At 42.7% G+C, this 26,057-nt stretch overlaps 1 protein-coding gene across 2 annotated transcripts in view; it reads left to right on the plus strand.

Moving 5' to 3' along the window:
• Positions 1 to 26,057, plus strand: part of IQGAP2 (IQ motif containing GTPase activating protein 2) — a 604,286-nt gene that overhangs the window by 473,650 nt on the left and 104,579 nt on the right. For both annotated transcript variants that reach the window (XM_029575244.1, XM_029575253.1), the window contains 6 exons: positions 2,066 to 2,149; positions 12,038 to 12,109; positions 16,981 to 17,050; positions 17,316 to 17,524; positions 18,433 to 18,582; positions 20,168 to 20,331. In XM_029575244.1, coding sequence (XP_029431104.1) covers positions 2,066 to 2,149; positions 12,038 to 12,109; positions 16,981 to 17,050; positions 17,316 to 17,524; positions 18,433 to 18,582; positions 20,168 to 20,331 — 749 coding nt within the window. The remainder of the gene's footprint in view (positions 1 to 2,065; positions 2,150 to 12,037; positions 12,110 to 16,980; positions 17,051 to 17,315; positions 17,525 to 18,432; positions 18,583 to 20,167; positions 20,332 to 26,057) is intronic.

Raw genomic sequence — 26,057 nt, forward strand, 5'->3', positions numbered from 1 at the left:
AGCTTCTTTTGAGCCGCTGCATTCGTGTGACCTCAAATGCCTGACCTGGGAGGTGATTTTTTTTTTTTTTTGTCGCGGTCATGTCAGTGCGCAGAATCAGCGAGCTTCAGGCCTTGGTGTGACATACCCACCCCACACAAAGTTTTTCCATGATAGGGTGGTTCTGCGCACGCACCCTAAATTCCTGCCTAAATTGGTGACGGATTTCCATCTTAACCAGTCAGTCGTCCTGCCCACCTTTTTTCCCTAAGCCTCATTCGCAATAGAGCGAACAGGCTCTGCACAGTCTGGATTACAAGAAAGCCTTAGCCTTCTACTTGGAGCAGACATCAGGCTATAGGCAGTCTATGCAACTCTTCATCTCTTTTGACAGGAATAGATTAGGAGTTGCGGTTGCTGAGCAGACCCTGTCTAACTGGCTGGCGGATTGCATCTTCTTCTGCTATTCTCAAGCAGGACTGCAGCTTGGGGGCCACATCAGGGCTCATTCTGTCAGAGCCATGGCAACTTCAGTGGCCCACTTGAGGGCGGTCTCTGTGGCTAAGATCCGAAAGGCTGTGACATGGAGTTCTCTCCACACTTTTGCCTCTCACTACTGCCTGGACAGGGATGGCTGATGTGCTAGCAGCTTCGGCTAGTCTGTCCTTCAGAATCTCTTTCAGCTGTGAAACCTAGCTCTTCCTACCCTAAGGCCCTTTTTTCAGGTTCAGGCTGTCTCCCTCTGTTCCCAGCAGCACCTCTGATGTTGTGCCCATTGGCACATGGTTAGGTGGCTGATGGTCGTTTGTCTTTGGGGACAGCCTGTAGCTAGGGATTCGCCCATGTGTGAGGACCACTATCCTGCTTATCCTAGGAGGAAGCAGAGCTGCTTACCTGTAACAGATGTTCTCCTAGAACGGCAGGATGTTAGTCCTCACAAAACCCACCCACCACCCCGCGGAGTTGGGTTCTCCTATGTTTGTTTTTTTTTTTTTATAACTCTATGTTACGAGACTGAAGAGGGACCCCACATGGATGCGTGTATAGTGGCATGTTGGGTATGCTCAGTGTGCCAGTCAAGGTTTCCAAGAAATTTGACATGTTTTTCCATGCTGGGCTCCATCAGATGTCACCCATGTGTGAAGTCTACCATCCTGCTGTTCTAGGAGAGCACCTGTTACACGTAAGCAACTCTGCTTTACCTGCTGCCTTCCCCCAGTCTGCCTTCCCCCAGCCTCCTTGCGGCAAAATATTTTTTCCTTTCTACAAATAGAAGATGCAGCCCAACATTAGGATTTTTTTGGAACCCCTGTCTCTACCCTTGTGGACCTTGAAACACTGTCTTCACAGGAAGTCCACAAAAGAGGAAAAGGGGACTGGGGAGGAGGAGGTATCCTTGTACCATACTCGGGGCTGGATTGTCACTTCCGGCAATCCTGTTGCAGGATGCCCACTGTCTCCTGGGCATCCTGCATCAGAGATCCCTTTAAAAAAAAAAGTTGGGTGGCATGAAGGGGGTAGGGGTGTTTTAAAGGCCTTTTGGGGGGAGGTGGGGAGAGGAAGATTTGGAATGCTGAAGGCATGCTGGGGTGGAAAACGTCTTCTGTCCCCAAGCAGCAGCCTGTGCTGGCCCTAAGGGAGATGCTGCTGCTTTTAAATGGATAAACCTTAGCAGGCTGGCAAATCCTTTTGGTTCAAGGGCAGTTAATGTTTTTCATCATCTGACATTTAATATTTGATGATTTGTGTGAAATGAGTTGACTTCAGATGTTCCATCACAGTTGGTACTAGCTGTCACCTTGTTTATAAGCAATATCAGAATCCAGCTATGAAACAAACCTAATACGGGATTTAGTCTATTGCATCTAGTGCTGGAGGAATTTATATTGTTGTACCTTAAGCTTTTCCTCTTTCATGGCTGAATAAAAGATTTCGGTTTCTAGTACTTTCACTGTGACATCTTATTTGAAAGGGCCAATGTTTCATTCTCCTTACAAAATTCTATTTTAATATGAACAGAATGGTTGTGTGTGTGGTGGTGGAGGGGGGTGTGATTTACAGTAATACATGGCTTGATTTTCATTAGGCATCCTGGAAAGGTTATAAACAGAGGAAATCGTACACTGACCGCTTGAGAGTGCTTCAAGGAAATATCCAGGGCATCATCAAGGTACATTTCATTTTAAACGAAGTAGCCAGAACCGTTTGAATTCTAGAACAAAGTCATTTTCAGCCCAGATACCATTATCTGAGCTATCTGCAGCCTTTGATTCAGTTAACCATAACATCTTACTTTCTAGACTCAGTGAAATTGGCATTGGCAGCCTCCCATTCAACTATTTCAGATCATTTCCTAGTAATAGAAGTTACCAAGTGAAAATTGGTAACCAAAAGTCTAATTTATATCATGCAAACACTGGGGTTCCACAAGGTGCCACACTCTCCACTACCCTTTTTAATATATACTTAAATAGTGGAAACTATTCTAAAGATCAAAATCACAGGCCATATAGAAAGACATGGTTTAATGTAACACAATCATCAAAATGGATTTACCCAAGGCAAGTCTTGCCTAACAAATCTGCATCATTTTTTTGAAGGAGTTAATAAACATGTGGATAAAGATGAACCGGTAGCTGTAGTGTACTTGGGTTTTCAGAAGGCGTTTGACAAAGTCCCTCATGAGAGGCTTCTAAGAAAACTAAAAAGTCATGGGATAGGAGGTGATGTCCTTTCATGGATTACAAACTGTTTAAAAGACAGGAAACAGAGAATAGGATTAAATGGACAATTTTCTCAATGGAAAAGGGTAAAAAATGGAGTGTCTTGGGATCTGTAATTGGACCCGTGCTTTTCAATATATTTATAAATGATCTGGAAAGGAATACAGCGAGTGAGGTAATCAAATTTGCAGATGATACAAAATTATTCAGAGTAGTTAAGTCACAAGCAGACTGTGATACATTGCAGGAGGACCTTGCGAAACTGAAAGTTTGAGCATCCAAATGGCAGATGAAATGTAATGCGGACAAGTGCAAGGTGATGCATATAGGGAAAAATAACCCTTGCTGTAGTTACATGATGTTAGGTTCCATATTAGGAGTTACTATCCAGGAAAAAGATCTAATACACTGAAATTGTCTGTGTGCTGCGGAAGTCAAAAAAGCAAATAGAATGTTAGGCATTATTAGGAAGGGAATGATGAATAAAACTGAAAACGCCATAATGCCTCAGTTTCGCTCCATGGTGAGACTGCACCTTGAGTACTGTATACAATTCTGGTCATTGCATCTCAAAAAAGATATAGTTGCACTGGAGAAGGTACAGAGAAGGGCGACAAAATGATAAAGGGATGGAACAGCTCCCCTATGAGGAAAGGCTAAAGAGTTTAGGGCTGTTCAGCTTGGAGAAGAGATGGCTGAGGGGGGGATATGATTGAGGTTTTTAAACTCATGAGAGGTCTAGAATAGGTAGATGTGAATCAGTTATTTACTCTTTCTGATAATAGAAGGATTAGGGGTACTCCATGAAGTTAACAAGTAGCACATTCAAATCTAATCAGAGAAAATTCTTTTTCACAATTAAGTTCTGGAATTTGTTGCCAGAGGATGTGGTTAGTGCAGTTAGTGTAGCTGGGTTTAAAAAAAGGTTGGGATAAGTTCTTGGAGGAGAAGTCCATTAACTGCTATTAATCAAGTTGACTTAGGGAATAGCCACTGCTATTGCTGGCATCAGTAGCATGGGATCTACTTAGTGTTTGGGTTCTTGCCAGGTTCTTATAGCCTGGATTGGCCACTGTTGGAAACAGGATGCTGGGCTTGATGGACCCTTGGTCTGACCCAGTATGGCAATTTCTTATGTTCTTAATTATGCTGTGCAAATTATTCTCAGGTTTAGGTGTAAATTTCCCGATATATGCTGACAACGCACAGTTCTTTTCCCCCACTGATAGTTCTCTAGTACACACTTTAGTTACTTGACATTTTTTACATGACAGCTATTCAGAAATTATCATCTCATATTAGACTACTTCTAAATGTAAAAAATCCCAGAAATATAAATAACCAGGAAAGCAATACCTGATCATCTTCCTGTCTTCAAATTTGGAGCAAATATCTATATAGCAACCTCAGCTGGCGATCTAGGAGTCATTCTCAATACTCCATTAACAAGCATCAGTTTCAAAGAGATAAGTCTGGATACCAGAAGTTGTGAGTACTTAAGCACTTGAAACCACTATTAGAATACGATGATTTTCGTACACTACTCCAGAGTTTGATTTTCTCGAAAATTGACTATTGGATTGCCTGCTAGCACTCTAAGATCACAGCAGTTGCTTCGAAATGCAGCAGCTCATGTACTTCCCGATAAAGACTATGATCACATTACACTTGCATTAATTGGCTACCAATTTAATATCTCAACCAATACAAGATATTGTTCCTAGTTTATAAAATCACAACCAGCAAAGACAGAGATTGGATTGAGGCAGCATTGCAATTATACGTAGCTCAAAGATACCTCAAACCATCCAATAAGTGATTATTGGATGTGCCTTGGATACGTTCCACACACTTGAGTGAAGTTTGTGAAAGAGCAAGTTCAGTAGCCAGCACCAAACTGTGGAATACTATGCTTGAGCATTTACGGATGTCTAATGATTTAAAAACGTTCAAAAACGATCTGAAAACTTGGTTATTTAAATTAACCTTTGATCACAAATACCATATCATGAGAATTGTGGATACTCAATATGACACTGATACTAAATGCCTTTATTACGAGAATCATAGATACTTAATCATACTTGTATGTCGTGCATATTATGTATATAAATACCTATAAATAAATAAATGGTTCATATCAAACTATTTTTTTAACTTTGTATTCAGTTCCGTAGTATAAGAGTTAATTGGTAGAAAACTAGTTGAAGGTGTCCAGAATCCCTGTTGCAAGATTTGATTGGTGCTAGAGACTCCATGTTTCGGAAACCAAGCCATAACTCAGAAAAAAGCCATGATGTGTTTTTAGAGATCCACAGACAGTTCTGCTCATTAATGCTGCTTCCTGGGAGTTTGGTTGAAGTGGAGGTGAATTGACTGAAAACATGTGACCCTTTATATAGAAACTTGAAATAGATATTTTAGTTGATGCTTTTTCTGTGCCCAGGGAGAAGATATTTAGAATTATTTCCTTCCCCCCAGAGGCTGCTACGGCACAGCACACTCTCCTTTGACTGCAAAGGCACAACTGTCCCTCTGATGGCAGCAGTTCTAGCAAAGCACCCCCTACTCTCCCCTTTTGTCCAGCTTCCCTCTTTTTCTTCCACTCCACTCCTTCCTCTGCATTTCCCTCTACTCTCAATCTACCCTGTGCCCTGTATCCCCCTCTTTCCCACTCCATTCGCTGCATCCCCATTCTCTCTCTCCCACTCCACTCATTGCTTTGACTCCCTCTCTTTCTCCATGAATAGGAATAGATTCAGCCATGCAAGTAGAGGGTGGTGACATGGGATGGCATCAACATGGAATGTGCTCTTTGAGAGCTCAGGAAGATTTGAAGTTTTTCTGAGCATGCATGGGAGTTCCCACATATTCACTTCATACAAGTCATCTCAGTCATTTTTCTTCCGTCAAGGCAAAAGGATTTTTTTCTGCTCTCTATTGCTGCCCATGATTTTTTTCAAGTTTTTGAGTTTTTGCTAATTTGTTGGTTTTCTTTTCTTTAGTTTTTTTTGTAGTATTTTTTTTTTGGTTGAGTCTCCTTGGGTATAAACACACACACACATATACATTTCTTTTACCCACTCTTCGCCATTTCGTGAAGGCAATTTTTTAAGCTTTGTGCCAAATGTAGCTACAAGACGGCTAGTCCCAACTGCATTAAGTCTCTCTGCTGCCTGTGCAACATGAGAAGGATGTCTCTACAAGCTTTAATGTTTAGAGAATTAAAGCTAAAATGTGAGGTGTCTCCTTCTGAGAAAGAGAATCAAATCCTCTGAGACACCAGTACCTCATAAGAGATCAATCTCTTAAGATTCCAGAGTCGTGACTTCTCTTCCTTCCATGCCTATCAGAGCAGGAGTAAGAAAATATACTCTTCAGTGCGTAGAACTAGCCACCATGCAGAGGAAGTATTAGTGCCGACAAAATCTAAAATATTTATGCCATTGATTTCCATTTCCTTGGTGCACAGGCTATCTGTGCTGTCTACATAGGCTGCTTCATCGCTGATACTTTTGGTGCCATCATCTATCTTGACACAGAAACTCTTGGTGCGAAAGAAATGAAAACCTCATACTGCTCCAATATTAGTGCCAGAATCTGACATATCTTCAATAACTCTTCAGCCTAATCTGAAAAGCCGCTCTTTGATGCAGAAAATATGGTTAGAATTTGTACATAAATACATGGAGGATATTCCATCCACTCCATCACAAGTAGCACAGTTGATTCTTGTATTGGAAAGATTTGCTACTTAGTTTCCTATTCTCCCTTATCAAAGGAATCCTGGAAAATCTCAATTCTCTATATCTAAGGGAAGATCTGTTTCTGAGCAGAAAATGACTCTCATTCTCGTATGAGTCACACACTGTTATCAATCATTCTTTGATTCATCAGGCTTGCCTTCGGACTCCAACCCAGACAGAGCTAGACGCAACATATCACCTGAGGATTTGTCTTTTCTTGTTTTTATACAGTGTGGTGGATTCTATACCATTTCAACTGCAGGGAGAAATAGCATCAATGGAAGTCTTACCAAACGTTTTAAAATACGGTACATAAAGGCACCTAAACCACCATGTGCATTGCTGTTTATAAAGCCCTATAAGATCTTCAAATGAAAATGCAGCAAACACCTCTGTCTACCTTACCAATAGCCAGAAGAATACTGAAAATACAAAGTTAAACATTGCCCAGGGCATAAAGTAGAGCTACCTCACAATTCAGTGATGTAGAATCCACTCTCAGAAGAGCTAAGAAATCAAAAATATTTTTTTAACACTCCACCAGAGAAAGAAACAAGGTTCCTAGACAAAACTGTGAAGAAAATCTTTGAAATAGCTATGCTTCAAAGCAGAATCTCTGATCACCAATTCCAGACTGTTCAGTATCAATACATTTTACAAAGATAAAGGTCTCCTCTGCTCTTCTATCCAGCTTCCAAGATGAAATTACTCCACATGCTAATGAAGTGGATGAATGCTCCAAACACCTAATCGGATCTATATAACAGTTTCAACACAGCTTCTAGATCTTCTACCGTAGTCATTGGTACAAAGAGACTAACTTGGCAAAAAACATCAGGGCTAAGGGAACACATCCACGATAAATTAACAGACTCACCCTGTGGGGATTTAAGGTGGACCAGGCATCTAGCCTGGCCCCGCACAAGTTAAGGGAGTGGTAGTAAGGCAACTCCTTCACAGATACCTACATGCATATTCCCATTCATACCAATCACAGAAAGTATCTCTGATTCATAATAGTAGAAGAGTATTACCAATACAAAGTTCTCCCATTTGGACTGTCTGCAGCTCCAGGAGTCTTCACCAAATGCCTAGCAATAGTAGCTGCCCATATGTCAGGAAAAAGTCTTATTTTTAACATAGACAATTGAATAATGTCAAGCATATCCTTAGAAGAAGTGAAGATAAGTACATCCTTTACAATCCAGATGCTCCTCTCACTGGGATTCATGCTAAATTATGAGAAATCCCACCTTAGTCTAACACATCATTTGGAATTCATAGGAGCATATCTAGATCAGAATAGCTTTTCTTCCACTTCAAAGGATGATCAAGCATAATTCATTCTCTCTCCAAACAGATATTATCAGCCAGAACTTTAATGGAAATGTTAGTCTATACAGCCACTACATTTCATGTTACACCTTTTGCTTGTCTGCACATGAGGACAACTCAATGGCACCTCAAACACCCTTGGAACCAATACTTACAACCAATATCTTTCTATTCCTGTCTTCTACTCCGAGATGTTAGACTCAACCATTCAGTCTCCAGAGTGGTCAGTTGTTTCATCCTCAACAATTTCAACAAACCTTGACCACAGATACTGCCAGTCAGGGTCAAGATGGATATAGCTTGACTCTTTCTGCTTTCAGGGACTTTGTCCAAACAAGAACAAAAACTCCACATAAATCTTTAGGAACTGAGAGCCATTTTCAAGGCTCTCCTAGTATTAAAACAGTTTATAAAGGGAACAGTATGAGAAATTCAAATAGACAATGCAATAGTTATGTACTACATAAGCAAGGAGGTAAAGGATCCCTAAGACTATGCCAAGAAGCATGCAAAATATGGAACCAGGCAGTCCTAAGAAAGATGCAGCTCAATGCTATTTATCTTCCAGGCAAAGACAATCTTATAGTGAATTCACTGAATCATCACAAGATGCTATAATTCCTCTCTCATCAAATAGGGAATGCCTCACATAGATCTCTTTGCAACTCCCTTCAATCCACAGACTCCTTTTGTATTGTTCCAAAAGACCACTTCCAAATGCCCTGGCATCAGATGCTTTTCTAATGTCTTGGGGAAAAGGCCTAATGCATGCTTTTCCACCAGTACTTATTTCCCAAACAATTTTCAAGTTCAGGGAAGATTATTCTAATAGCCCCCTTCTGTCCTTACCAATTATGGTTCCCATGGCTTCAAAGAGAGCTGTCACTCATCCAATTCATCTCCAGATTTTTCCATATCTACTAACGCAATTCAATGGGACTTTGCTACACCCAAATCTTCAATCCTTAGCACTCGCGGCATGGATTTTGAGTGCAGAGCAGTACAAGTGCTGCCTTTTCCCTCAGACGTAAAGGAGGTAATGTTAGTGGCAAGACAACAATCTACCAGACATTCCTATCACTTTTAAGTGATAGACATGTGCCAAGTGAAAGAGGTTCTCTCCACTTGACACATGTCTATAACCCAAAGTCGGGGTTATAGACTGCAATCTAATTCGGGACTGCAATCTAATTCTTCCAGAGTACATTTAAGAGCTGTAGCAGCATATCCTCATTTTTCAGAAAGTCTTTGTGTCTCATCTCCCTATTGTAAAAAAAAATTTCCAGAGGTCACTTTCTTCATCCTTCCATAAAAGATCCACCCACACGATGGGACCTTAATCGAATACTCTCCAAATTAATGCATCCTCCATTTGAACCTATCACATCAGTTGATCTAAAATTCTTAACTTGGAAATTATTATTTTTGATAGCTATAACCTCAGCTCGCAAAGTAAACTAACTCCAGGTGCTAGTACATATTAAATATACTCAAATTTTCAAAAATAGAGTAGTATTGAGACATCTTAAATGTTTTCCAAAATGTTTCTCAATTTAATTTGAATCAGTCCATAGTAGTACCATAACTTTTTCCCCAAAATCTCATTCCAGCAGATCTGAACAAGCCCTTCATACCCTGCACTGTAGAAGAGATCTATTATTCTATATTGAAAGATCTAAACCCTACAGAAAATCTTCTCAACTGTTTGACTTATGAACCAAGTAAACAAGGATTGCTGGTTAAAAAGCAAATCTAGTCTACACAGCTTTCTGACTGTATTGTCTACTGTTACCCAGTTCAGGCTTTCCCATTCCTAATAAATTCATCACATGCAAGCAACTTCAACTTCTGTACTAGACCTTTGTTCCACCCCTATTCAAGAAATATATAAAGTGGTCATCTGGTCCTCTATTTACATTTTTTGTCACTGGAAGAAAATTCTCACAGGGTCAGTAGCTTTGGTCAAGCAGAACTCAAGAAGTATATTCAACTAACAGCTTCAATTCTCCCTCCATCCTTTCTACTGAAATTCAAATTTAAAACATTTACCACAACCCTCAGCTTGGGAATCCCCATTTTTGTGGCTGAGTTATTCTGGTTGTCCATGGAGATGACAAAGTTGCATACCTGTAACAGGCGTCCTCCATAAACAGCAAGACACAAGAGCCACACAATCCCAGCTTCCTCTCCTTGGATGTGAAGCCTAGCTTGTGAATAAATCAGGAGATTCACATGGAGCAGCTGCGCAGGAACTCCTTCACATGCTCAGAAAGACTTCAACTCTTTCTGAGCTCTGAGGGAGTATCTTCCACGTTGGCACCAACCTGTGATGTCATCCTACTACTTATGTGGCTGATTTGTCCTGCTGTCTGTGAAGAAAACCCATTACAGGTAAGCAACATTGCTTTCTCTTTCCCCTTCTGTTTATCCTGAGCTTAGGTCCCCCTCTTTCTCTCCCCCTCACTAATTGTCCTGCTCTGCATTTCCCTTTCAATCCCCCACCCACCCCTTGCCCATCATCTCTCTCTACCCTCCATGTTTTATCCAACAGCATCCTTTGCCTAGCAGCTGCCGCCCAGCAGCCCCCTCTCCACCATGCACTTGCTCAGCAATAAAAAGCCCCTTGCCCAGCAGCAGTAGCCCCCTGTCTCTCTGACCCCTAACCTCCTGCCTAGCAGCAGTCCCCCTCTCAACAGCAACCAATCCCCCCCCCCCACACACACACACTCACACACACACTTCTCTCCTTTCTTTCTCTCTTCTCTCCCTATGCTCTTCAGGCTGCAATGCTGTAAATCTTGGTACAGCAGCAATAGCTATTGAAACTAAAAATAAAAATCATGGGCTTGTGAGTTGTCAATGTCATGTAGCCACAGGCCTTGAGGCAGTCCTGACCCTTCTCCCACATAAGCTTATTCATTGCAGATATCCTGAAGACTTGATTGGCTGGGGGTCCCCCAGGATATAGGGTTGGGCACCACTTCCCTGGGGCCTTCAGCTTTGCAAAGCTCCTCCCCACCAACAATTTTCATGACTATAGGCCAACTCTGAGATTTTGATAATTAAACTAAAAAATTGTCTCCACCACAATCCTAATCAGATCAGTCCTGTAAGGTTACATAATTGGACATCATACTTTTAAATATTAAATTTTGAGGGGTTTTGTTGTAGATATAAGCTTAAGAATGTCATCTGATTTTTTGTTTTTAGAGATAGACTGCAAAAAAACATAAAACCCCAAAAAAGAGCTAAATTTATTAATTAAAAGACATTCATACTACATTAATTGAAGGTAATATCTGAGGTGTCTGGCTGGGCTGAACTGGAATGTTTTGCCTTACTACTCACTTAAAAAAAAAATATTATGTTGTCTTCAGTAACACTGTCACAAAGTCCCTCCATTACCAGGCACAAAACCTTACAGAAAGTCATTCAGAGCCTGTCTGAAAACCTAACATACCAAAACAGTACTAATGCTCAGAATTCAAACAGCAACAACCCTGTATGACAAGACAACACTGCAGATATTTCACTGGGCCCCAAACCACCAATACACTTTCTAATGGGAAAGCAGAACAAGCTGTGTACTACAGATGCCGACGCAGCACCTACACGCTAGCACTACTTTACCTCGGCGACACACAGAAAATCCCTACCAAATACAGAATAGGGGATCGCAAATGATAAATAGAAATATGCAGACAAAAACCGAATTCTTCTTTATTCTACTAACCAGCTTCAGCCTCCTCCTCCTCCTCTCTTCTTCTGTTTCCAGAGGACAGGATGGGGGAGGGGGAACGAGGAGAGGAGCAGCTGGATTAGGGAGCAAAGGGCTCTTTTTTTTTTTTTTTTGCTTTGCACTATGCAGCCTGCTGCAGGCTCAAATCCCCTACCCCCACCCAAAACCTGTTTCTTGAATGCTGCCTGATAAGGAGTAGAGCCAGGGTGGTTCTATGCTGCCTGAGATTCAGGACACTGGGCCAGTACAATCATCAGGGTAAAACCATGTGTTCGGGTAGTGCGCCCTCTGATATGCTCATTGGTAAAACTAGTCCTGTTTATGATGCCTCCTTGGGCTCGACAACCCTCACCCCCCACCCCACCCCCCCCCCCCCACCCCACACGCTCTATTTATCAGGTTTTATAAATTATTGAACACGGTACCATATAAGTTATTAATGATTTAAAAAAAAATTATTTTTTTTTTGAGACAGCAGAAGAATCTTGCTGTATGAATTTTTGTCTCTGTTTTAGATTCAGTCATGGGTGAAAATGTGGTTGGCAAGAAAGAAATACCAGGCAAGATTACAGTATTTCAAGGAACATGTAAGTGTATTTTTGTCTTCAGAGAATTTCATTTCATATCATTTATATTACCATTTTACGGAGAAGGTAGGATTCAATGTATTGGAGGACCAGATGAGGTACACCCCAGAATTTTAAAGGAGGTACTGATTTTAGCCCTCACAGAACTGTTCAGATTATCACTTTACACAAGAAGAGCAAATGAAGTGTTGAGCCACAAGGATAGTACCAAGAAACAAGTGGAAAACAAATGTAGAGGCTTAATGTTCGTGGTAGGTAAGATAATGGAAATAACACTGAAGGACAGAACAGCACAGTCGTGTGAAACTGGTAGGTCACAAGATCATAGGCAGCATGGTTACACAAAAGGAAAACCTTGACAAGCAAATTTGATTGATTTTCTTTTAAGAAGTGACCAGAGTAACAGGAATAAGTAGTTAAATTTTTTATGTGGTCATAACTTGATGTGCCAGATTTTCAAAGGGTTACACGCGCCGGGCCTATTTTCAAAAGGCCCGGCGACGCACATAAAGCCCCGGGACGCGTGTAAGTCCCGGGGCTTTACTAAAGGGGCGGTCCGGGGGTGGGGAGGGGATGGGGTCAGAGGCTCCCAGCACAGTGGCCATTTGCCACTGTGCCGTGGATCGCACAACTTACTTCAGCCCCAGGGCTGAAGTAAGTTTGGAAACAAAACAAAAAAAAAGAGAAAGGTAGGGGGGAAAAGGCAGGGAAGGTGGGGTGGGGGGAGGTAGGGAAGTTCCCTCTGAGGCCGCTCCAATTTATTACTGTGGGCTGATGTTCTGTTACAAGTATATAAGCCAGCACGACTACTGAGATCCTCACAGAGAGGCCTTCTTGACAGGCAAGGTTGGTAGAGACTAGGGAGTCTGTTTGTTGATGATAGCACCCACGTTGTGGGACTCTCGCCCAGAAGCATTATGTCTGATGGACTGTTCAAAGACTTTAAGCATGGACTTCAAACAAGAATGTTTTAAGTGAGCATTCAATTGATTAATCAAAAAGGTTAGAGACAAAGCGAGCTTACGTGCTTTGAATATAGAATTGTTGTCTATTCTGTTTAAGTGCTTAATGTTTTTATGTATGTTACTTTGTAAATCACTTAGGTAAATGTAAAAGATTAATAAATAAATAAATATGGTCAGGTGTAGAGCTAAGGGTATTATTATAGAAAGAGGGAAGTAATATTACTTCTTTACGGTCTCTGAGACTTCACCTGGAGTACTGCGGTCAGTTCTGGAGAAACCATCTACAAAAGGACACTGACATAATAGATGCAGTTCAAAGGACTACCAAAGTTGGAGTGTCCAAGCTTGTAAAAATTCAAGTAAGGATTTTATTACTGTTATGCTTGGCTGACTGCGGGGCAGCACAACAACCAGCCTCATTCACACACAGATGCTACCAGCCTCTTTCCCAGCAGGAACACAGTCGGCCATCAAGTGCCGCCGAAGCAGTGTGGAACACTATCATGCAGCCTTCCCCGAGCTTCTCTAAGTGTGTGCGCGCCTGACTCTCACATTTAAAGGCCCATGGTGGGAACTCGGCCTCTGCCCCTTCTGATGACATCAGCAGCTCCCAGATATTTAAAGGCCCGTCAGCTGGTCAGCAATGTCTCAGCAACAGATTCTCCTGCCTTGCAGTGTATGTTGCCAGCTCTGTGCCTTGCCTCTGTTTCTGTACATCGTCTTGCTGTCCCAGTTCCTGCTCCGTGTTCCTGCTGTCTTGCCTTGCCATGCTTCCTTGCCCTTATGCCTTGTCTTGTCTCCCTGCTATCTTGCCCAGACCACCTCACCTTTTCTTATTTCTCGGTGTGCTGTCTTGTTTCTCTTGGTTTGATTCTCCGGGTTTGACCTCTGCTTTGGATTCCGAGCTCACTTCTAATTTGCCGCTTGCCCTGACCTTTGGCCTGGACCTAGATACCATCTGCTAGCTGCTTGCCTTGACCACCAGCAGTTTAGTATCTGTGTCTTCTCCTTGCTCTGTTTTTGGTCAGCGTGCTTTTACAGCGGAGGGCTCTATTCTCAAGTTGCCCTCTACTGTATGGGTGTGTTTCTCTCATGGTGAGCACAATTGAACATGCGCCACAGCCACAGGATTGACCTAGGGCTGTGTTCCTGGTCAAACCCTAAGGAGAGTATATACCAGTCGTCTTCTCCAGAAGAGGAATAATTCTTTCGACCCCTTTCCGTGTCACAAATTCTCTTTGTGGGAAAGCCCCTGGGGGGCTCTGTCCCTGGCAGGTTTATCACTGAACCGGAGCCTTGATTCTTTGAATTGGTGCATTTTTGCTGGGGCCACTTTGTTGATTACCATGGTGGTCTTCCCCATCTGAGGGTGGCTGCCAGTGGCAGATTGATCACTTCTGAACCTCAGCAATCAGTGATTGTGTCTCTACTTTCAACTGGAGAGTTAACAGGTTTTTCGGAATTGGGAGGCCCTGATTCTCATTGCTTTCCTGTCCCTACAAGAAGAGGGAATTCGACATGGGTTCTCTTCTGGATGCCTGGTTGTCCACCCCTTTAACAGGTGTCCCTGTTTCTCCATTTCCCAGAGAAATCATGTCACTGCTTCTGACTGGCAGATGCTCTTGGTTCCTCGGGGGATCTGAGAGCCGGTCGAGTGGTAGCGCTCTCCTTAGGTCATCCTAAGGCATAGCAGATCTGTTTCACGCGGGAGCCGTTCCAGAGTAGCTCTCAGGTGAAGATTAGGGGTTTCTCCTATCCAGGAGTCACTTTTGATATCTGAACTGTGAACTCAATGGGTGTTTTGTTTTGTTTTTATAAGGACCACTATTGTCAGTCATTCTCACCTGCGGGACCCTACCTCAGTGAGGAGGGTTCTAATCCACCTAATTGGCGAGTATGCCTTTCAGCCTATCACCATGTTCATGGCTGAGGGAATTGAGGAATGAGGGACCCCGCAACAGAAGTGCTGCTCTGTGGTTGCAGTGGCTTGCAAGCTATACTTCCCCATTTTAGGGATAACTGTCTGCAGACAAGGGAGTCCTGATTAATGCAACAATTGTTCCATTTACTGGACTGCATGCTTCCTTGGGGGAAGTATTTGCTATCATGGCTGAGGTATTAATATCTAAGCCAGGTTCAGGGCAATCTATTCCGAGATTGCCCTTACCCTGCCCTGGTACCCTTAGAATTTCCTGGCTGCTGAAGAAATCGTTTCAACAGGGGTTTGCACTTACGGCACCCCGGCTTCTTGTCTCTTAGTGGAGTGTTTCTGGATTTCTTCCCTGGGGAATTTGTTCATAGTTTCAGCTGTTCCAAGCAGGCTCAGGGCTCTATCTAGGTGGGTAACTCCCTACTGGAATCTTCGCTTGCAGTTGAGTTATACAACCTTGCGACTTGTTCTTACCCTCGCAGTCCAATGGTGAGCCTCCTTGTGTTCTTCACTCCTTCTGACGTCCAGTTGGAATTTGGAGGGGAGGGGGAAGAAAAGCTAAGGCATTTGTGGAATATCTTAGTGTATACCTGCAGAGAAAGATACACCACTTTTTCCCTATATTTTTTACCAAGCTCTGGCCAAAACTGCCTTTAGCTTTTCTCACTTCACTAGGTTGCCCAAAGTGTCTTCACTTACCTGGCCTATAGTGTGGGTAAGCTTCAGACTTAACTTATCTCCCTGCTTGGGGGTTTGGACTAGCGATCCCATTCAGGGATTGCCTTTCATCCCCTGAAACTCTTGATGTTGTCCTGCTGGTCAATTATGTCTGGTACTTTGGCACTTTGGGTCTGTCACAGACCCTGCAATTATTGCAAATTATTTTTCCAAGTGTTGCTTGGGTTTTCTGCCCATTATGCCTGTTAGCCAAACATGGGCACACTTCTGCAGCGACATTCTGTCCTTCAGATGTCAGTGGACTGCATTTCTTTCTGGGGAGTTCTCGAGCCCTAGTTGGTTTTTTTGGTTGTTTTGTAACACCGAAGGAAACTGTGCAGTCTTCGTCAGAGTCCTTCTCTTGTTTACATCTCTAGACCTTTTCCTGTATCCAGAAGGTTCTAGTCATTGTCGGGGTTTACAGATCTGAAATCCTGCTTGTAATGTTTTCCAAGATGTGGAGTATGTTTCTTTCTGGCCCTCACATCACTCCCCCTGCCTTAGAGGCCTCTGCTACGTATTGGGGTTTTGTGTTTCAGTCTTTTCTATGGTTTTCTTTTTGTAGAGCCCAACTCTTTTCCCACCTAGACCCCTTTGTGGGTCGGCTGCCTCACAGGCAAAAGGGATAAATGTAGTGCTTTCAGCACGGTGTGGTTTCCTGCTTTGTCCTGCTTGGACGGCCTATAGCTTGGTATTCACTCATGTGTGAGGACTATCATCCTACTTGTCTTCAGAGAAAGCAGAGTTGGTTACCTGTAACAAGTATTCACCGAGGACAGCAGGAAGTTAGTCCTCATAAAACCCACTCTCCTCCCTGGGAGTTGATTTCTCCATGTATTAGGTATATTATGGACTGAGGGACTCTGCCTAGGAACAGGATGATTACAGCTGCACAGTTCTAATTCCTTTGAGATCAACGTTCTGTGCCGAATTCCATCCGATGATATCACCCATGTATGAGGACGAACATACTGCTGTCCTCGAGAACACCTGTTTCAGGTAAGCAATTCTGCTTTCTCTGTAATGTCCCTCCCTCCATTTTAGTAGCCGCTCCAGGCAGTGTCTGCTCTGTCTATATGCTTTTGGAGACTTGGTATCCAGCATTAGACACAGTATTCCAAATGAGGTTTGACCTGAATGAGGCATTATCACCTCCCTCTTTTTTTTTCTTTTTCATATAGTTAATACTGTACCTCTCATCACAATTGCACCATGACAGAATAGTTGCTACCTAGTTAGAGTTTTCTGATTTCTTGCAGAATGAAGAAATTGTGAAAATACAAGCATTTCTCAAAGCAAACAAAGCTAGAGAGGACTATAGAACACTGAGTAAGTAGCCACAGACCACTGCCAATGATTGGGATGTATAAAAGTATATTTCACTCTCTCTTCATCCTTCTAGCTCACTTAACATTTAGTTTTGCATTTTTGTTTGTATTGCTCCCGTTCTCTGTTCCTGATATGCTGAGGTGGTTATATCCGGGCAGTTCAGATCCTGCTCTGGTTGAGGGATGGAAGAGACTGAAAGTGCAGTACGGGTGCCACTTCCAAGCCCAGGCTAAGTGGATGCGCTTCCCCTGTCTCTTTCCTGCAGTTAGCTCTGAGAACCCGCCCTTGAATGTGGTGCGCAAATTTGTTCACCTCCTGGACCAGAGTGACCTGGACTTCCAGGAGGAGTTGGAAGTGACCAGGCTGAGAGAAGAGGTTGTGACAAAGATTCGATCTAATCAGCAGCTGGAGAAGGACTTGAACCTGATGGACATCAAGATCGGGCTGCTGGTGAAAAACAGGATCACGCTGCAGGTGAATGGTTTCTGGCTTAGCAGTGGCATCCACAGAGAAAGTTGCTAGTTGTTTTTATTTCAGCACTTGTATAGTGCTCTGTGCCAGGTGGTTACAATGATTTTACAATCCCAGATTGCTTTCAGTCTCAAGTGGATACCTGAGAACTGTGGGAGATACAATGATTTGCCCAAAGTCATAGTGGAAGAAGCAGGATTTGAACCCAACTCTCCTAATTTCCAGTCCAGTAATCTTCACACAACACCCCCCAGCCACCATTTGGCATAGGCAAAACAGATGCTGTGAGCACTTCTATAGGCACTGAATAGTGAGAAGATGGAGAACTTGTGGAGTTCTGTTGTCTTGAGCCTTTTTCTTTAGATGAGGAGTCAGTGGAGCCAGGTTTATATAAGAGGTCCTGTACTTAGTTGTTTAAAAAATGTGCATTATGTAAATGGTTTCCCAGCATATTAAATCCAAACAGCCACCAAATAATACCATGTTTATAAGCTAGAGGCTCTTGCAGAGAATTAAAGCTATTACCATAAAATATCAAATGCTGATATTCTTCACATCCCTTTTTTGCGTTTGTGCTATTTGGCATAGGCAGGGAACAGATGCTGTGAGCACTACTGGATATACTGTCCAGATGTAAAAAAACAAACAGGGTTTGGCATGCCTTTCTGCGCACACTGGCATATACAGCCTTTCTATTCTGTAGCCCACGTTCTTACTGCTCCCGTAGCATTAAGTTAAGAACTGGACTTGCTTAATATGATATAACATGTATTCGATGTTAGTACTGTCGATTGGGAGAATGTGTATACAAGTGAACGCCAGCAGGCTGAAATGCTTCACTCTCCTCCTTGGTCGGATATTTAGTGTTGGATAATAATGGACATTCCATAATATGTGGATTCCCTTCCCAGGATGTGGTATCCCACAGCAAGAAGCTGAATAAGAAAAGCAAAGGTCAAGTAGAAGAAATGGTGATCGGTGACCGGCAAGGCATTAAAGGTTTGAGCAAAGAGAAAAGGAAAAAGCTGGAGGCCTATCAGCACCTCTTCTATCTTTTACAGGTAGATTATAAGATGTTCCTTACTCACGTCCCCCCAACCTGTCGGAGGGTAAGAATTCTGACTGTGTGTTTCCCACAGTGGAGAGCATCACCTCTGTCCAGTCAGAGAGACTAAATTTGATCCTGTGTATTTTAGTTAATACAAAGTTGAGAGTCTGATGGATAGCATGTTCAAGAACCTTACATAGAAACGGGAGTAAAGCATTCAGGTGATAGAGATTGTGTGTGGATTGAGGAAGGACTGCTTTAGGACTGGATCGATCCATTTGGAAGATGCAGGAAGGCCTCTAGAAGAAAGGGATAAGTTCAGAACCACTAAGACAGACGGGAGTAGAAAATGTCCTTGAGGCGGATGAAGGTTGGTAAGTGGCCACAGCACAGATAAAATGGGTTTAGAGACAAGATCAGATTGAACACATCATGGAGATAAAGAGAAGAAGAAAGTGTTAGGAGGACATTAAACAGTAGGGCCTGGAGTAGTAGGGGACAGGGGAGTTGTAAGAATGGTGGAATGGATGGCAGATGATATATCCAAGAAACATTTGTGAAAGGAAGGAGGACATAGAGAAGGTAGGTGCTTTGGGCGCAATCTTCCCTCTAATTTTTTTATGAGTGTGTGCAACTGTGCACTGCTATTGGGCATATAATTTCAGCTGTGGACAGCAGAGAGGGGGCTCCACCCTCCATGTTTCCTCTAAATGTTTACAGGGGATGGGGGGGGAAGTGTGCACTACTTTTGCACATGTAATTTTGCATGTGTTCTGTTTCTGTGCACCCCTGATGTGCTCTTGCTACTGTAGCCACCACCATTAGGGATCTGAGCCGAGGGTGACCAGGGTGAATAAAGGAAATGATTGGACAGCTGAATAAGAGAGAGGAGAGGTAGGAGAATCTCGGACAAAAAATAGATTGAAAGGAGGCAGAAGAAAGAACATAAGCTGAAAAGAGGGAGGTGTCTAGGTCAATAAATGGAGCAGCAAGAGCTGGTGTGGAGAGACTGAGAAGAGAAATGAGACAGGGAAACATTAAGAAAATTCCAAATGATCAAACAGTGATGATGGCGAAACAAGAGACAGAGCAAAATTTATAGAAGATGAGATCCTGGGTATCTGCTGTCACTTCCCGCAAAGGATGCGGGGTACTTTAGTTTTTGATGGTAGAAATGGCTGGAGCTAACCCGCAAGGCAGCAGCCTAGAGGGCCGGGTAAAAACCCAGAGCAGCGAGGTTTGTAGGAGGCTTTGATAGGGCTTGGTGCCACTGATGCAGTCCTCCTAATGGACACTGTCCCTCCCCACCCCAGAGCAGACCCTGGATTTAGAAGTCCTATGAATCTGATGCCACTTCCAGCAGAAGGGGAAGACTCTGCTGGCAGTGCTGGAGAGATGGCAGGGTCTACCCATGAGGCAGCAGCAGAGAAAACAAATCAAGAACAGGGGGCAGAGAACTTCTTAGAGGCTGTCAAAACCACCAAGGCAGTGCCTCCCATGGATGCACAGGCTATGTCAATAACTAATTATATTGTTGTGATTGTCCTCTTGTAGTTACACAAGACTTCTCTCCTCTGCTGCACCCCTTCTTTTTCTAGACTAATCCTACTTACTTGGCTAAGCTGATTTTCCAGATGCCTCAGAACAAGTCCACTAAATTTATGGATACTGTGATTTTCACGTTATATAACTATGCCTCTAATCAGCGAGAAGAGTACCTACTCCTGAAACTCTTTGAGACTGCCCTTCAAGAAGAGATCAAGTAAGTAACATAGCATATCATTTAGATTAAATTCTGAAACTCCTCACTAAAGAGGAGTGGTTCCTCATTCTCATTTCATTTTGTTTTGTGTCATTTGAAAAGGATTCTACAGTGAAATGGTTATGTCCTTAGTAAAGATGCTCTTTTACAGCAAAGATACAAATAGGCCTTGTTTCTGAGAATCCATGTTATACAAATTAACCAGTTCTCCTGCCAAATATAGGCAGATATGCCTGACGAATATTGTGGATATCCCGAAGGCAACAGCAAAATCCAGAAAGATGCTTGGCTGCATAGGGAGAGGAATGGTCAGCAGAAAAAAGGAGGTGATAGCGCCCCTGTGTAAGTTCCTGGTGAGACCTCATTTGGAATACTGTGTACAATTCTGGAGACTGCAGCTTCAAAATGATTTAAACAGGATGGAGTCCAGAGGGTGGCCACTAAAATGATCAGTGGTTTTCATTCTAAAACATATGGGGATAGACTTAAAGATCTAAACTTGTATGCACTGGAGGAAAGGCGAGATAGGGGAAATATGATAGAGATGTTTAAATATCTCAAAGGTTTCCAAACACAGGAGGCGAGCCTCTTTCAATGGAAAAGAGGCTCTAGAATGTGAGGGGTAATGGGATGAGGGAGAAAGGGAGCAGACTGAGGAATAATCTAAGGAAACATTTCTTTACAGAAAAGGTAGTGGAGACAAGGACAGTATCTAAATTCAAGAAGGCATAGAATAAATATAAGGGGGAGCCGAAAGAGGGAGAGCGGAGGACCCACCGAGTCCTGCAGGCGCCGGCAATTGAGAGAACTGATCCCAGCTGTGAGGGCTGCGTGTGCCGGGTGTCATCAGCCTGTGCCGGGGCTTTAAAACCCTGAGAGAGCCAGAGTGAGTTGGAGCCGAAAGAGGGAGAGCGGAGGACCCACCGAGTCCTGCAGGCGCCGGCAATTGAGAGAACTGATCCCAGCTGTGAGGGCTGCGTGTGCCGGGTGTCATCAGCCTGTGCCGGGGCTTTAAAACCCTGAGAGAGCCAGAGTGAGTTGGAGCCGAAAGAGGGAGAGCGGAGGACCCACCGAGTCCTGCAGGCGCCGGCAATTGAGAGAACTGATCCCAGCTGTGAGGGCTGCGTGTGCCGGGTGTCATCAGCCTGTGCCGGGGCTTTAAAACCCTGAGAGAGCCAGAGTGAGTTGGAGCCGAAAGAGGGAGAGCGGAGGACCCACCGAGTCCTGCAGGCGCCGGCAATTGAGAGAACTGATCCCAGCTGTGAGGGCTGCGTGTGCCGGGTGTCATCAATCTGCGCAGGACTATAACATCTCGCGAGAAGCGGCGCGTCGCCTAAGCCGCGCGCGCCAAAGGGGCGCGCGCGGCTTAGACCGGCTTTGACCGTCTTTGGCTGTTTTGGCTGCTGGGTTCTTTTAAGTTGGATATATGGGGCGGAAAAGGAAGGCTCGAGCTTATACATCTTCTCCGGTCACCCCTATAATCGGGCCGATGGACACTCTTCTAAATAGACTCAACAGGCCATTAGAGGACGTGGATAGAGACTCTTTTGAAGTCTCATTGAGTCCTGGCCTTGGACCTGCACCCTCCCAACCCCCTGGACCAGCAACCGTGGAAGGATCCACAAGAAGTGAGACTGCAAACGTAAGTAGAGCTGAAACCCCTTCCGAAGTGGAGGGAGCGGAAGCTCTACATCATTTGTCTTCTTTACATCAGGAAGGTGAAAGTGGGAATACATCTCCACTTCAAGTAAGCATCCAAGATGTAAACTTGGAAGCATCCAAAGTTACGTTAGGGGACCTTTGGAGGATGTTATTGAGACTTGATAACAATGTTACCCAGATGAACTCCTCTCTTTCAAAGATGGTTAATAACAATAAGGTGTCAATTACTGATCAGGGAAAAAAATTATTGGATATAGATGAGAGAGAGTGAATAACTTGTTAACAAATGTCCAAAGTATACAGAGTGTAGAAACGATACGAGTAGCTGATAATGTAATGCTGCATAATGATGTTGAAAATCTGGAAAATCTGATGCGGATTAAGAACTTGAGATTTGTTAATTTTCCATTTACAAGGCTATTATCGCCGTATGAAATGTTTATTAAATATCTTAAAGAAAATTTAACCTGTAGAAATGAGGATATACCTCTTATATCTAAGATTTATTATTTCCCATTTAAGGTTGATATGACAGGGGGACGGGAGGAGATACAGTCCCCTGGAATATCAACTTTCCTGGAAGAATCCTTAGATATAATAAACAAGAGGACAACTTTGTTTGTCTCTTTTGTTCAGGAAAGGGATAAGGAGTTAATTTTTGAGAAGTCTCTAAAAAATCGAGAAATGTTATTTTGTGGCCAAAAAGTATATACTTTTCCTGATGTTTCCAAGGCTACACAAGCCCGTAGGAAACAGTTCTTAATGATGAAAACTAAAACATTAGAGTTAGGGGCAACTTTTTATTTAAAGTTCCCCTGCCGATGTTTTGTTAATTACCAAGGAAACAAGTTCATTTTTTCGTTGCCTGAACATATGGAGAAATTTATAAGAGATAAAGAGTTTGAAAAATTGAATCAAGCCTCAGCAACTACAGTAGGTTAAAAAAAAAAGTAATGTGTCCTCCTAATCTCCATATTTAAAATATTTCCTAAATGTTTATGGTTATTAGGCTCCCATTATACTTTAAATAGTGCAATAATTGTATAATTTTGTGGACATTTATTTGTGAGTATATGTATTGCACATTTATTTACTTTGACTTGTTAAGGAAAATTATTAATCATGTAAGAGTGATTGAAAACCAAATAAAGATTAAATTTAAAAAAGAATAAATATAAGGGAGTGGAAGGGATCATAAAGCTGAATAGTTGATGTGGATGGGCAGACTGGATAGGCCATAATGGTCTTTTTCTGCCGTCATGTTTCTTTGTTTTTATTTGCGGCCCATAGTGACCAAGGGTTGTGTGTTTCTGATTTAAAATTAACCTCTGGCAACTTCCAATATGACTGTGAGTCTGGGGTTTTTTTTTCCCATCTTCTTAGTCTATGCCCCCTTGTGATATGTTTTAAGGATAAACCAAACTGTGGTCCACAGGTTATAATGTAGAATGCAGTAACTGGTCTCTTGAGTGGTTTGTTATTACTAAAGATGAATATTTTGATAAGCACATTCTATAAGACTGTTTTTCAAATGCTATACTTCCTATTCATCCAGTCAGACCAGTCCAGACAAGTGGGTTATGCACACAGACCCAGCAAATGGAGACAGAGACCAAAAGGCTTGTTGATGTCACTACTCATGTGCATCTGTGTTGACAAAAGCCTGCCAGTATTCTCTGTCTCCAGCAGATGGTTGCATAAACATCACATGCTATGGACTGTGCCCTAGTAGGCTGAATAGGAAAAAGTTGACAGGGCTCTTGAGGTATGTCGAAACTGCCACAATGTCTGGCTTATGCTGTTGTCTTCAGGATATCCACAATATTCGTCAGGCATATCTGCCTATATTTGGCAGGAGAACTGGTTAATTTGTGTAACATGGATACCCAGAAACAAGGCCTATTTGCAACATTTGAGGACCACAATTTTGTATCTTTGCCCTACAAGACTCCCCAAGCTAGGTTTATTAGAAAGTAAACTCACCTAGTGATTTGGTAATAATTCTTTTATTTACTTACATGTAAGGAAACAGCACAATTACCATATGTGATAACTATTTCAGTCATATTATTTTAGATGATTCATTAATAATCACTACTACTAAATTAGTCTTCAGCTGATAATTGGTTCATTGAACTTCTGGGTGATCTTAACTACAACATGATGTAGTCCCATATAAGGTAAAATTCTGATTTAGTCCAATAGCAGCTCTTACTATGTGCACTTCTAGCAATTTCTGTATCTTATGATTAATAATGTTATGCTTATGTACAGCCTTTGCTTCTCTAAATGTTTTACTGCTGACAGTAAGCAAATGCTATGAGATCTGTGCAGTGAGCTTTAGCTTGGCTTTGGAAAAAGACCAGCTTTCTAAAATCCTACAGGTAAGAGACTAACTCTTCCTCCCTCTGTAGGGTTCTTGGGTTAAAAATAAATTATAGGTGTTCAACTCCTGAAGAGAGAGCTTGGAATCCCACCCTCAGTGAAGCATCCCAGGACCAGATGGTTTCCAGAGGAATCAATTGAATTCCTTCCCTCCCACTTCCCCTTTCCCCCTGTCTCATATTCTCCATCTGTGTTTCTTTATCCAACTGTGTCTGTTTCTTTAAGAAGTGGGGTTGTTAATTTGCTGACCAGTAATAAAGTAAAAAAAAAAAAAAATGACAGTCAAGGAGAGCTCTCTTGCTCAGAAGTTAACATTTACCACAGGGATGGGAGATTGTTTTGGGAAACTTAGCGGTTGATTTGGAGCTATTGCTGGATAAGTCACCAGCTTTTCAGGTTGCTTAGAACCACGTGGCTAAGAGAGGCAAGAAAGGGAAGAATCAGGTGCTACTTATCTGGCGGATGCCTGTTCTGTACAAATCCTTGATTAGGCCCCACCTGGAGTACTGTGTTCAGTTCTGGAGACTGTATCTCAAAAAGGATAGAGACAGGATGGAAACAGTCCAGAGGAAGGCAACCAAAATCGTGTGGGGTCTGTTTCAGAAGATCTACGAAGAGAGGCTGAAGAATCTAAATAAGTATACCCTGAAGGAGAGGAGGTACAGGGGGTAGATATGATAGACCTTAGATACCTGACAGCTATTAACATGCACAAACTTCAAAACTTTTTCACTGGAAAGGAAATAGTAGAACTAGGGGTCAAAATATGAAACTCCAGGGGGATGACTCAGAACTAATATTAGGAAGTATTTCTTCACAGAGAGGGTAGTGGATGCCTGGTATGCCCTCCCAGAAGAGGTGGTGAAGACTAGAACAGTTAACAAATTCGAAAGGCATGGGACAAATAGAAGTCTTCAAGTGTCATTGGAAATAGACCTGCTTCTCACTCGGGCAGCAAAGAATTTGATGGCTCTATTGGCGTCTCCCATCACTGGAGAGATTTCCTTAGTTACAATGTAATCAACCCAGGGCAATGGTCTCTATCTCACATGGCCTTCAATCAAATAGTGGACCAGTGGGGTGTGCCGGTAATGGATCTTATGACATCCATTCAGAATGCTAAGGTGTGCAGGTTTTACAGCTGGACGAGGGACATTTTTGGTTGGAGTCGACACCATAGTTCAGAGTTAACCAGTGGATGAGGTCCTGTACATGTTTCCTCCCTAGCCCATGATAGGCAGAATTCTTCAGAAGATAGCAAGGCATCTGGGACTGGTGACCTTAGTAGCTCTAGACTGTCCACATCATCCCTGATATGCAGATCTCATGCATCTGAGGCACAGCAGTCCATTGAGACTTCATCGAACAAGGCATTACTTTTCTCAGGGTCCGGTTCTGTACAAAGATCCAAATCAATTTTGTCTTACAACCTAGCCCTTGAGGGCACGTTTTAGTGAAGAAAACATATTCCTAGGATGTGGAGGCTACTCTCCTAAAGGCCAGGAAGTTTACTGCTTCCATAACTTATATCCAGATCTGGAGGGTATTTGAAGATTTATGTTCTTGTCATTCCCAACTAAACTGCTGAAGGCAATGTTTGCCTGTGGGCATGAAGGCTTTCTTGTCTGTTCTGCAGGTGAGAGATCTCATGTATATTGTTCTTGCTGTTGCTTCCATGG

Source organism: Rhinatrema bivittatum, chromosome 1 (assembly GCF_901001135.1).
Source record: "Rhinatrema bivittatum chromosome 1, aRhiBiv1.1, whole genome shotgun sequence".
In the NCBI taxonomy this organism is placed as follows: domain Eukaryota; kingdom Metazoa; phylum Chordata; class Amphibia; order Gymnophiona; family Rhinatrematidae; genus Rhinatrema; species Rhinatrema bivittatum.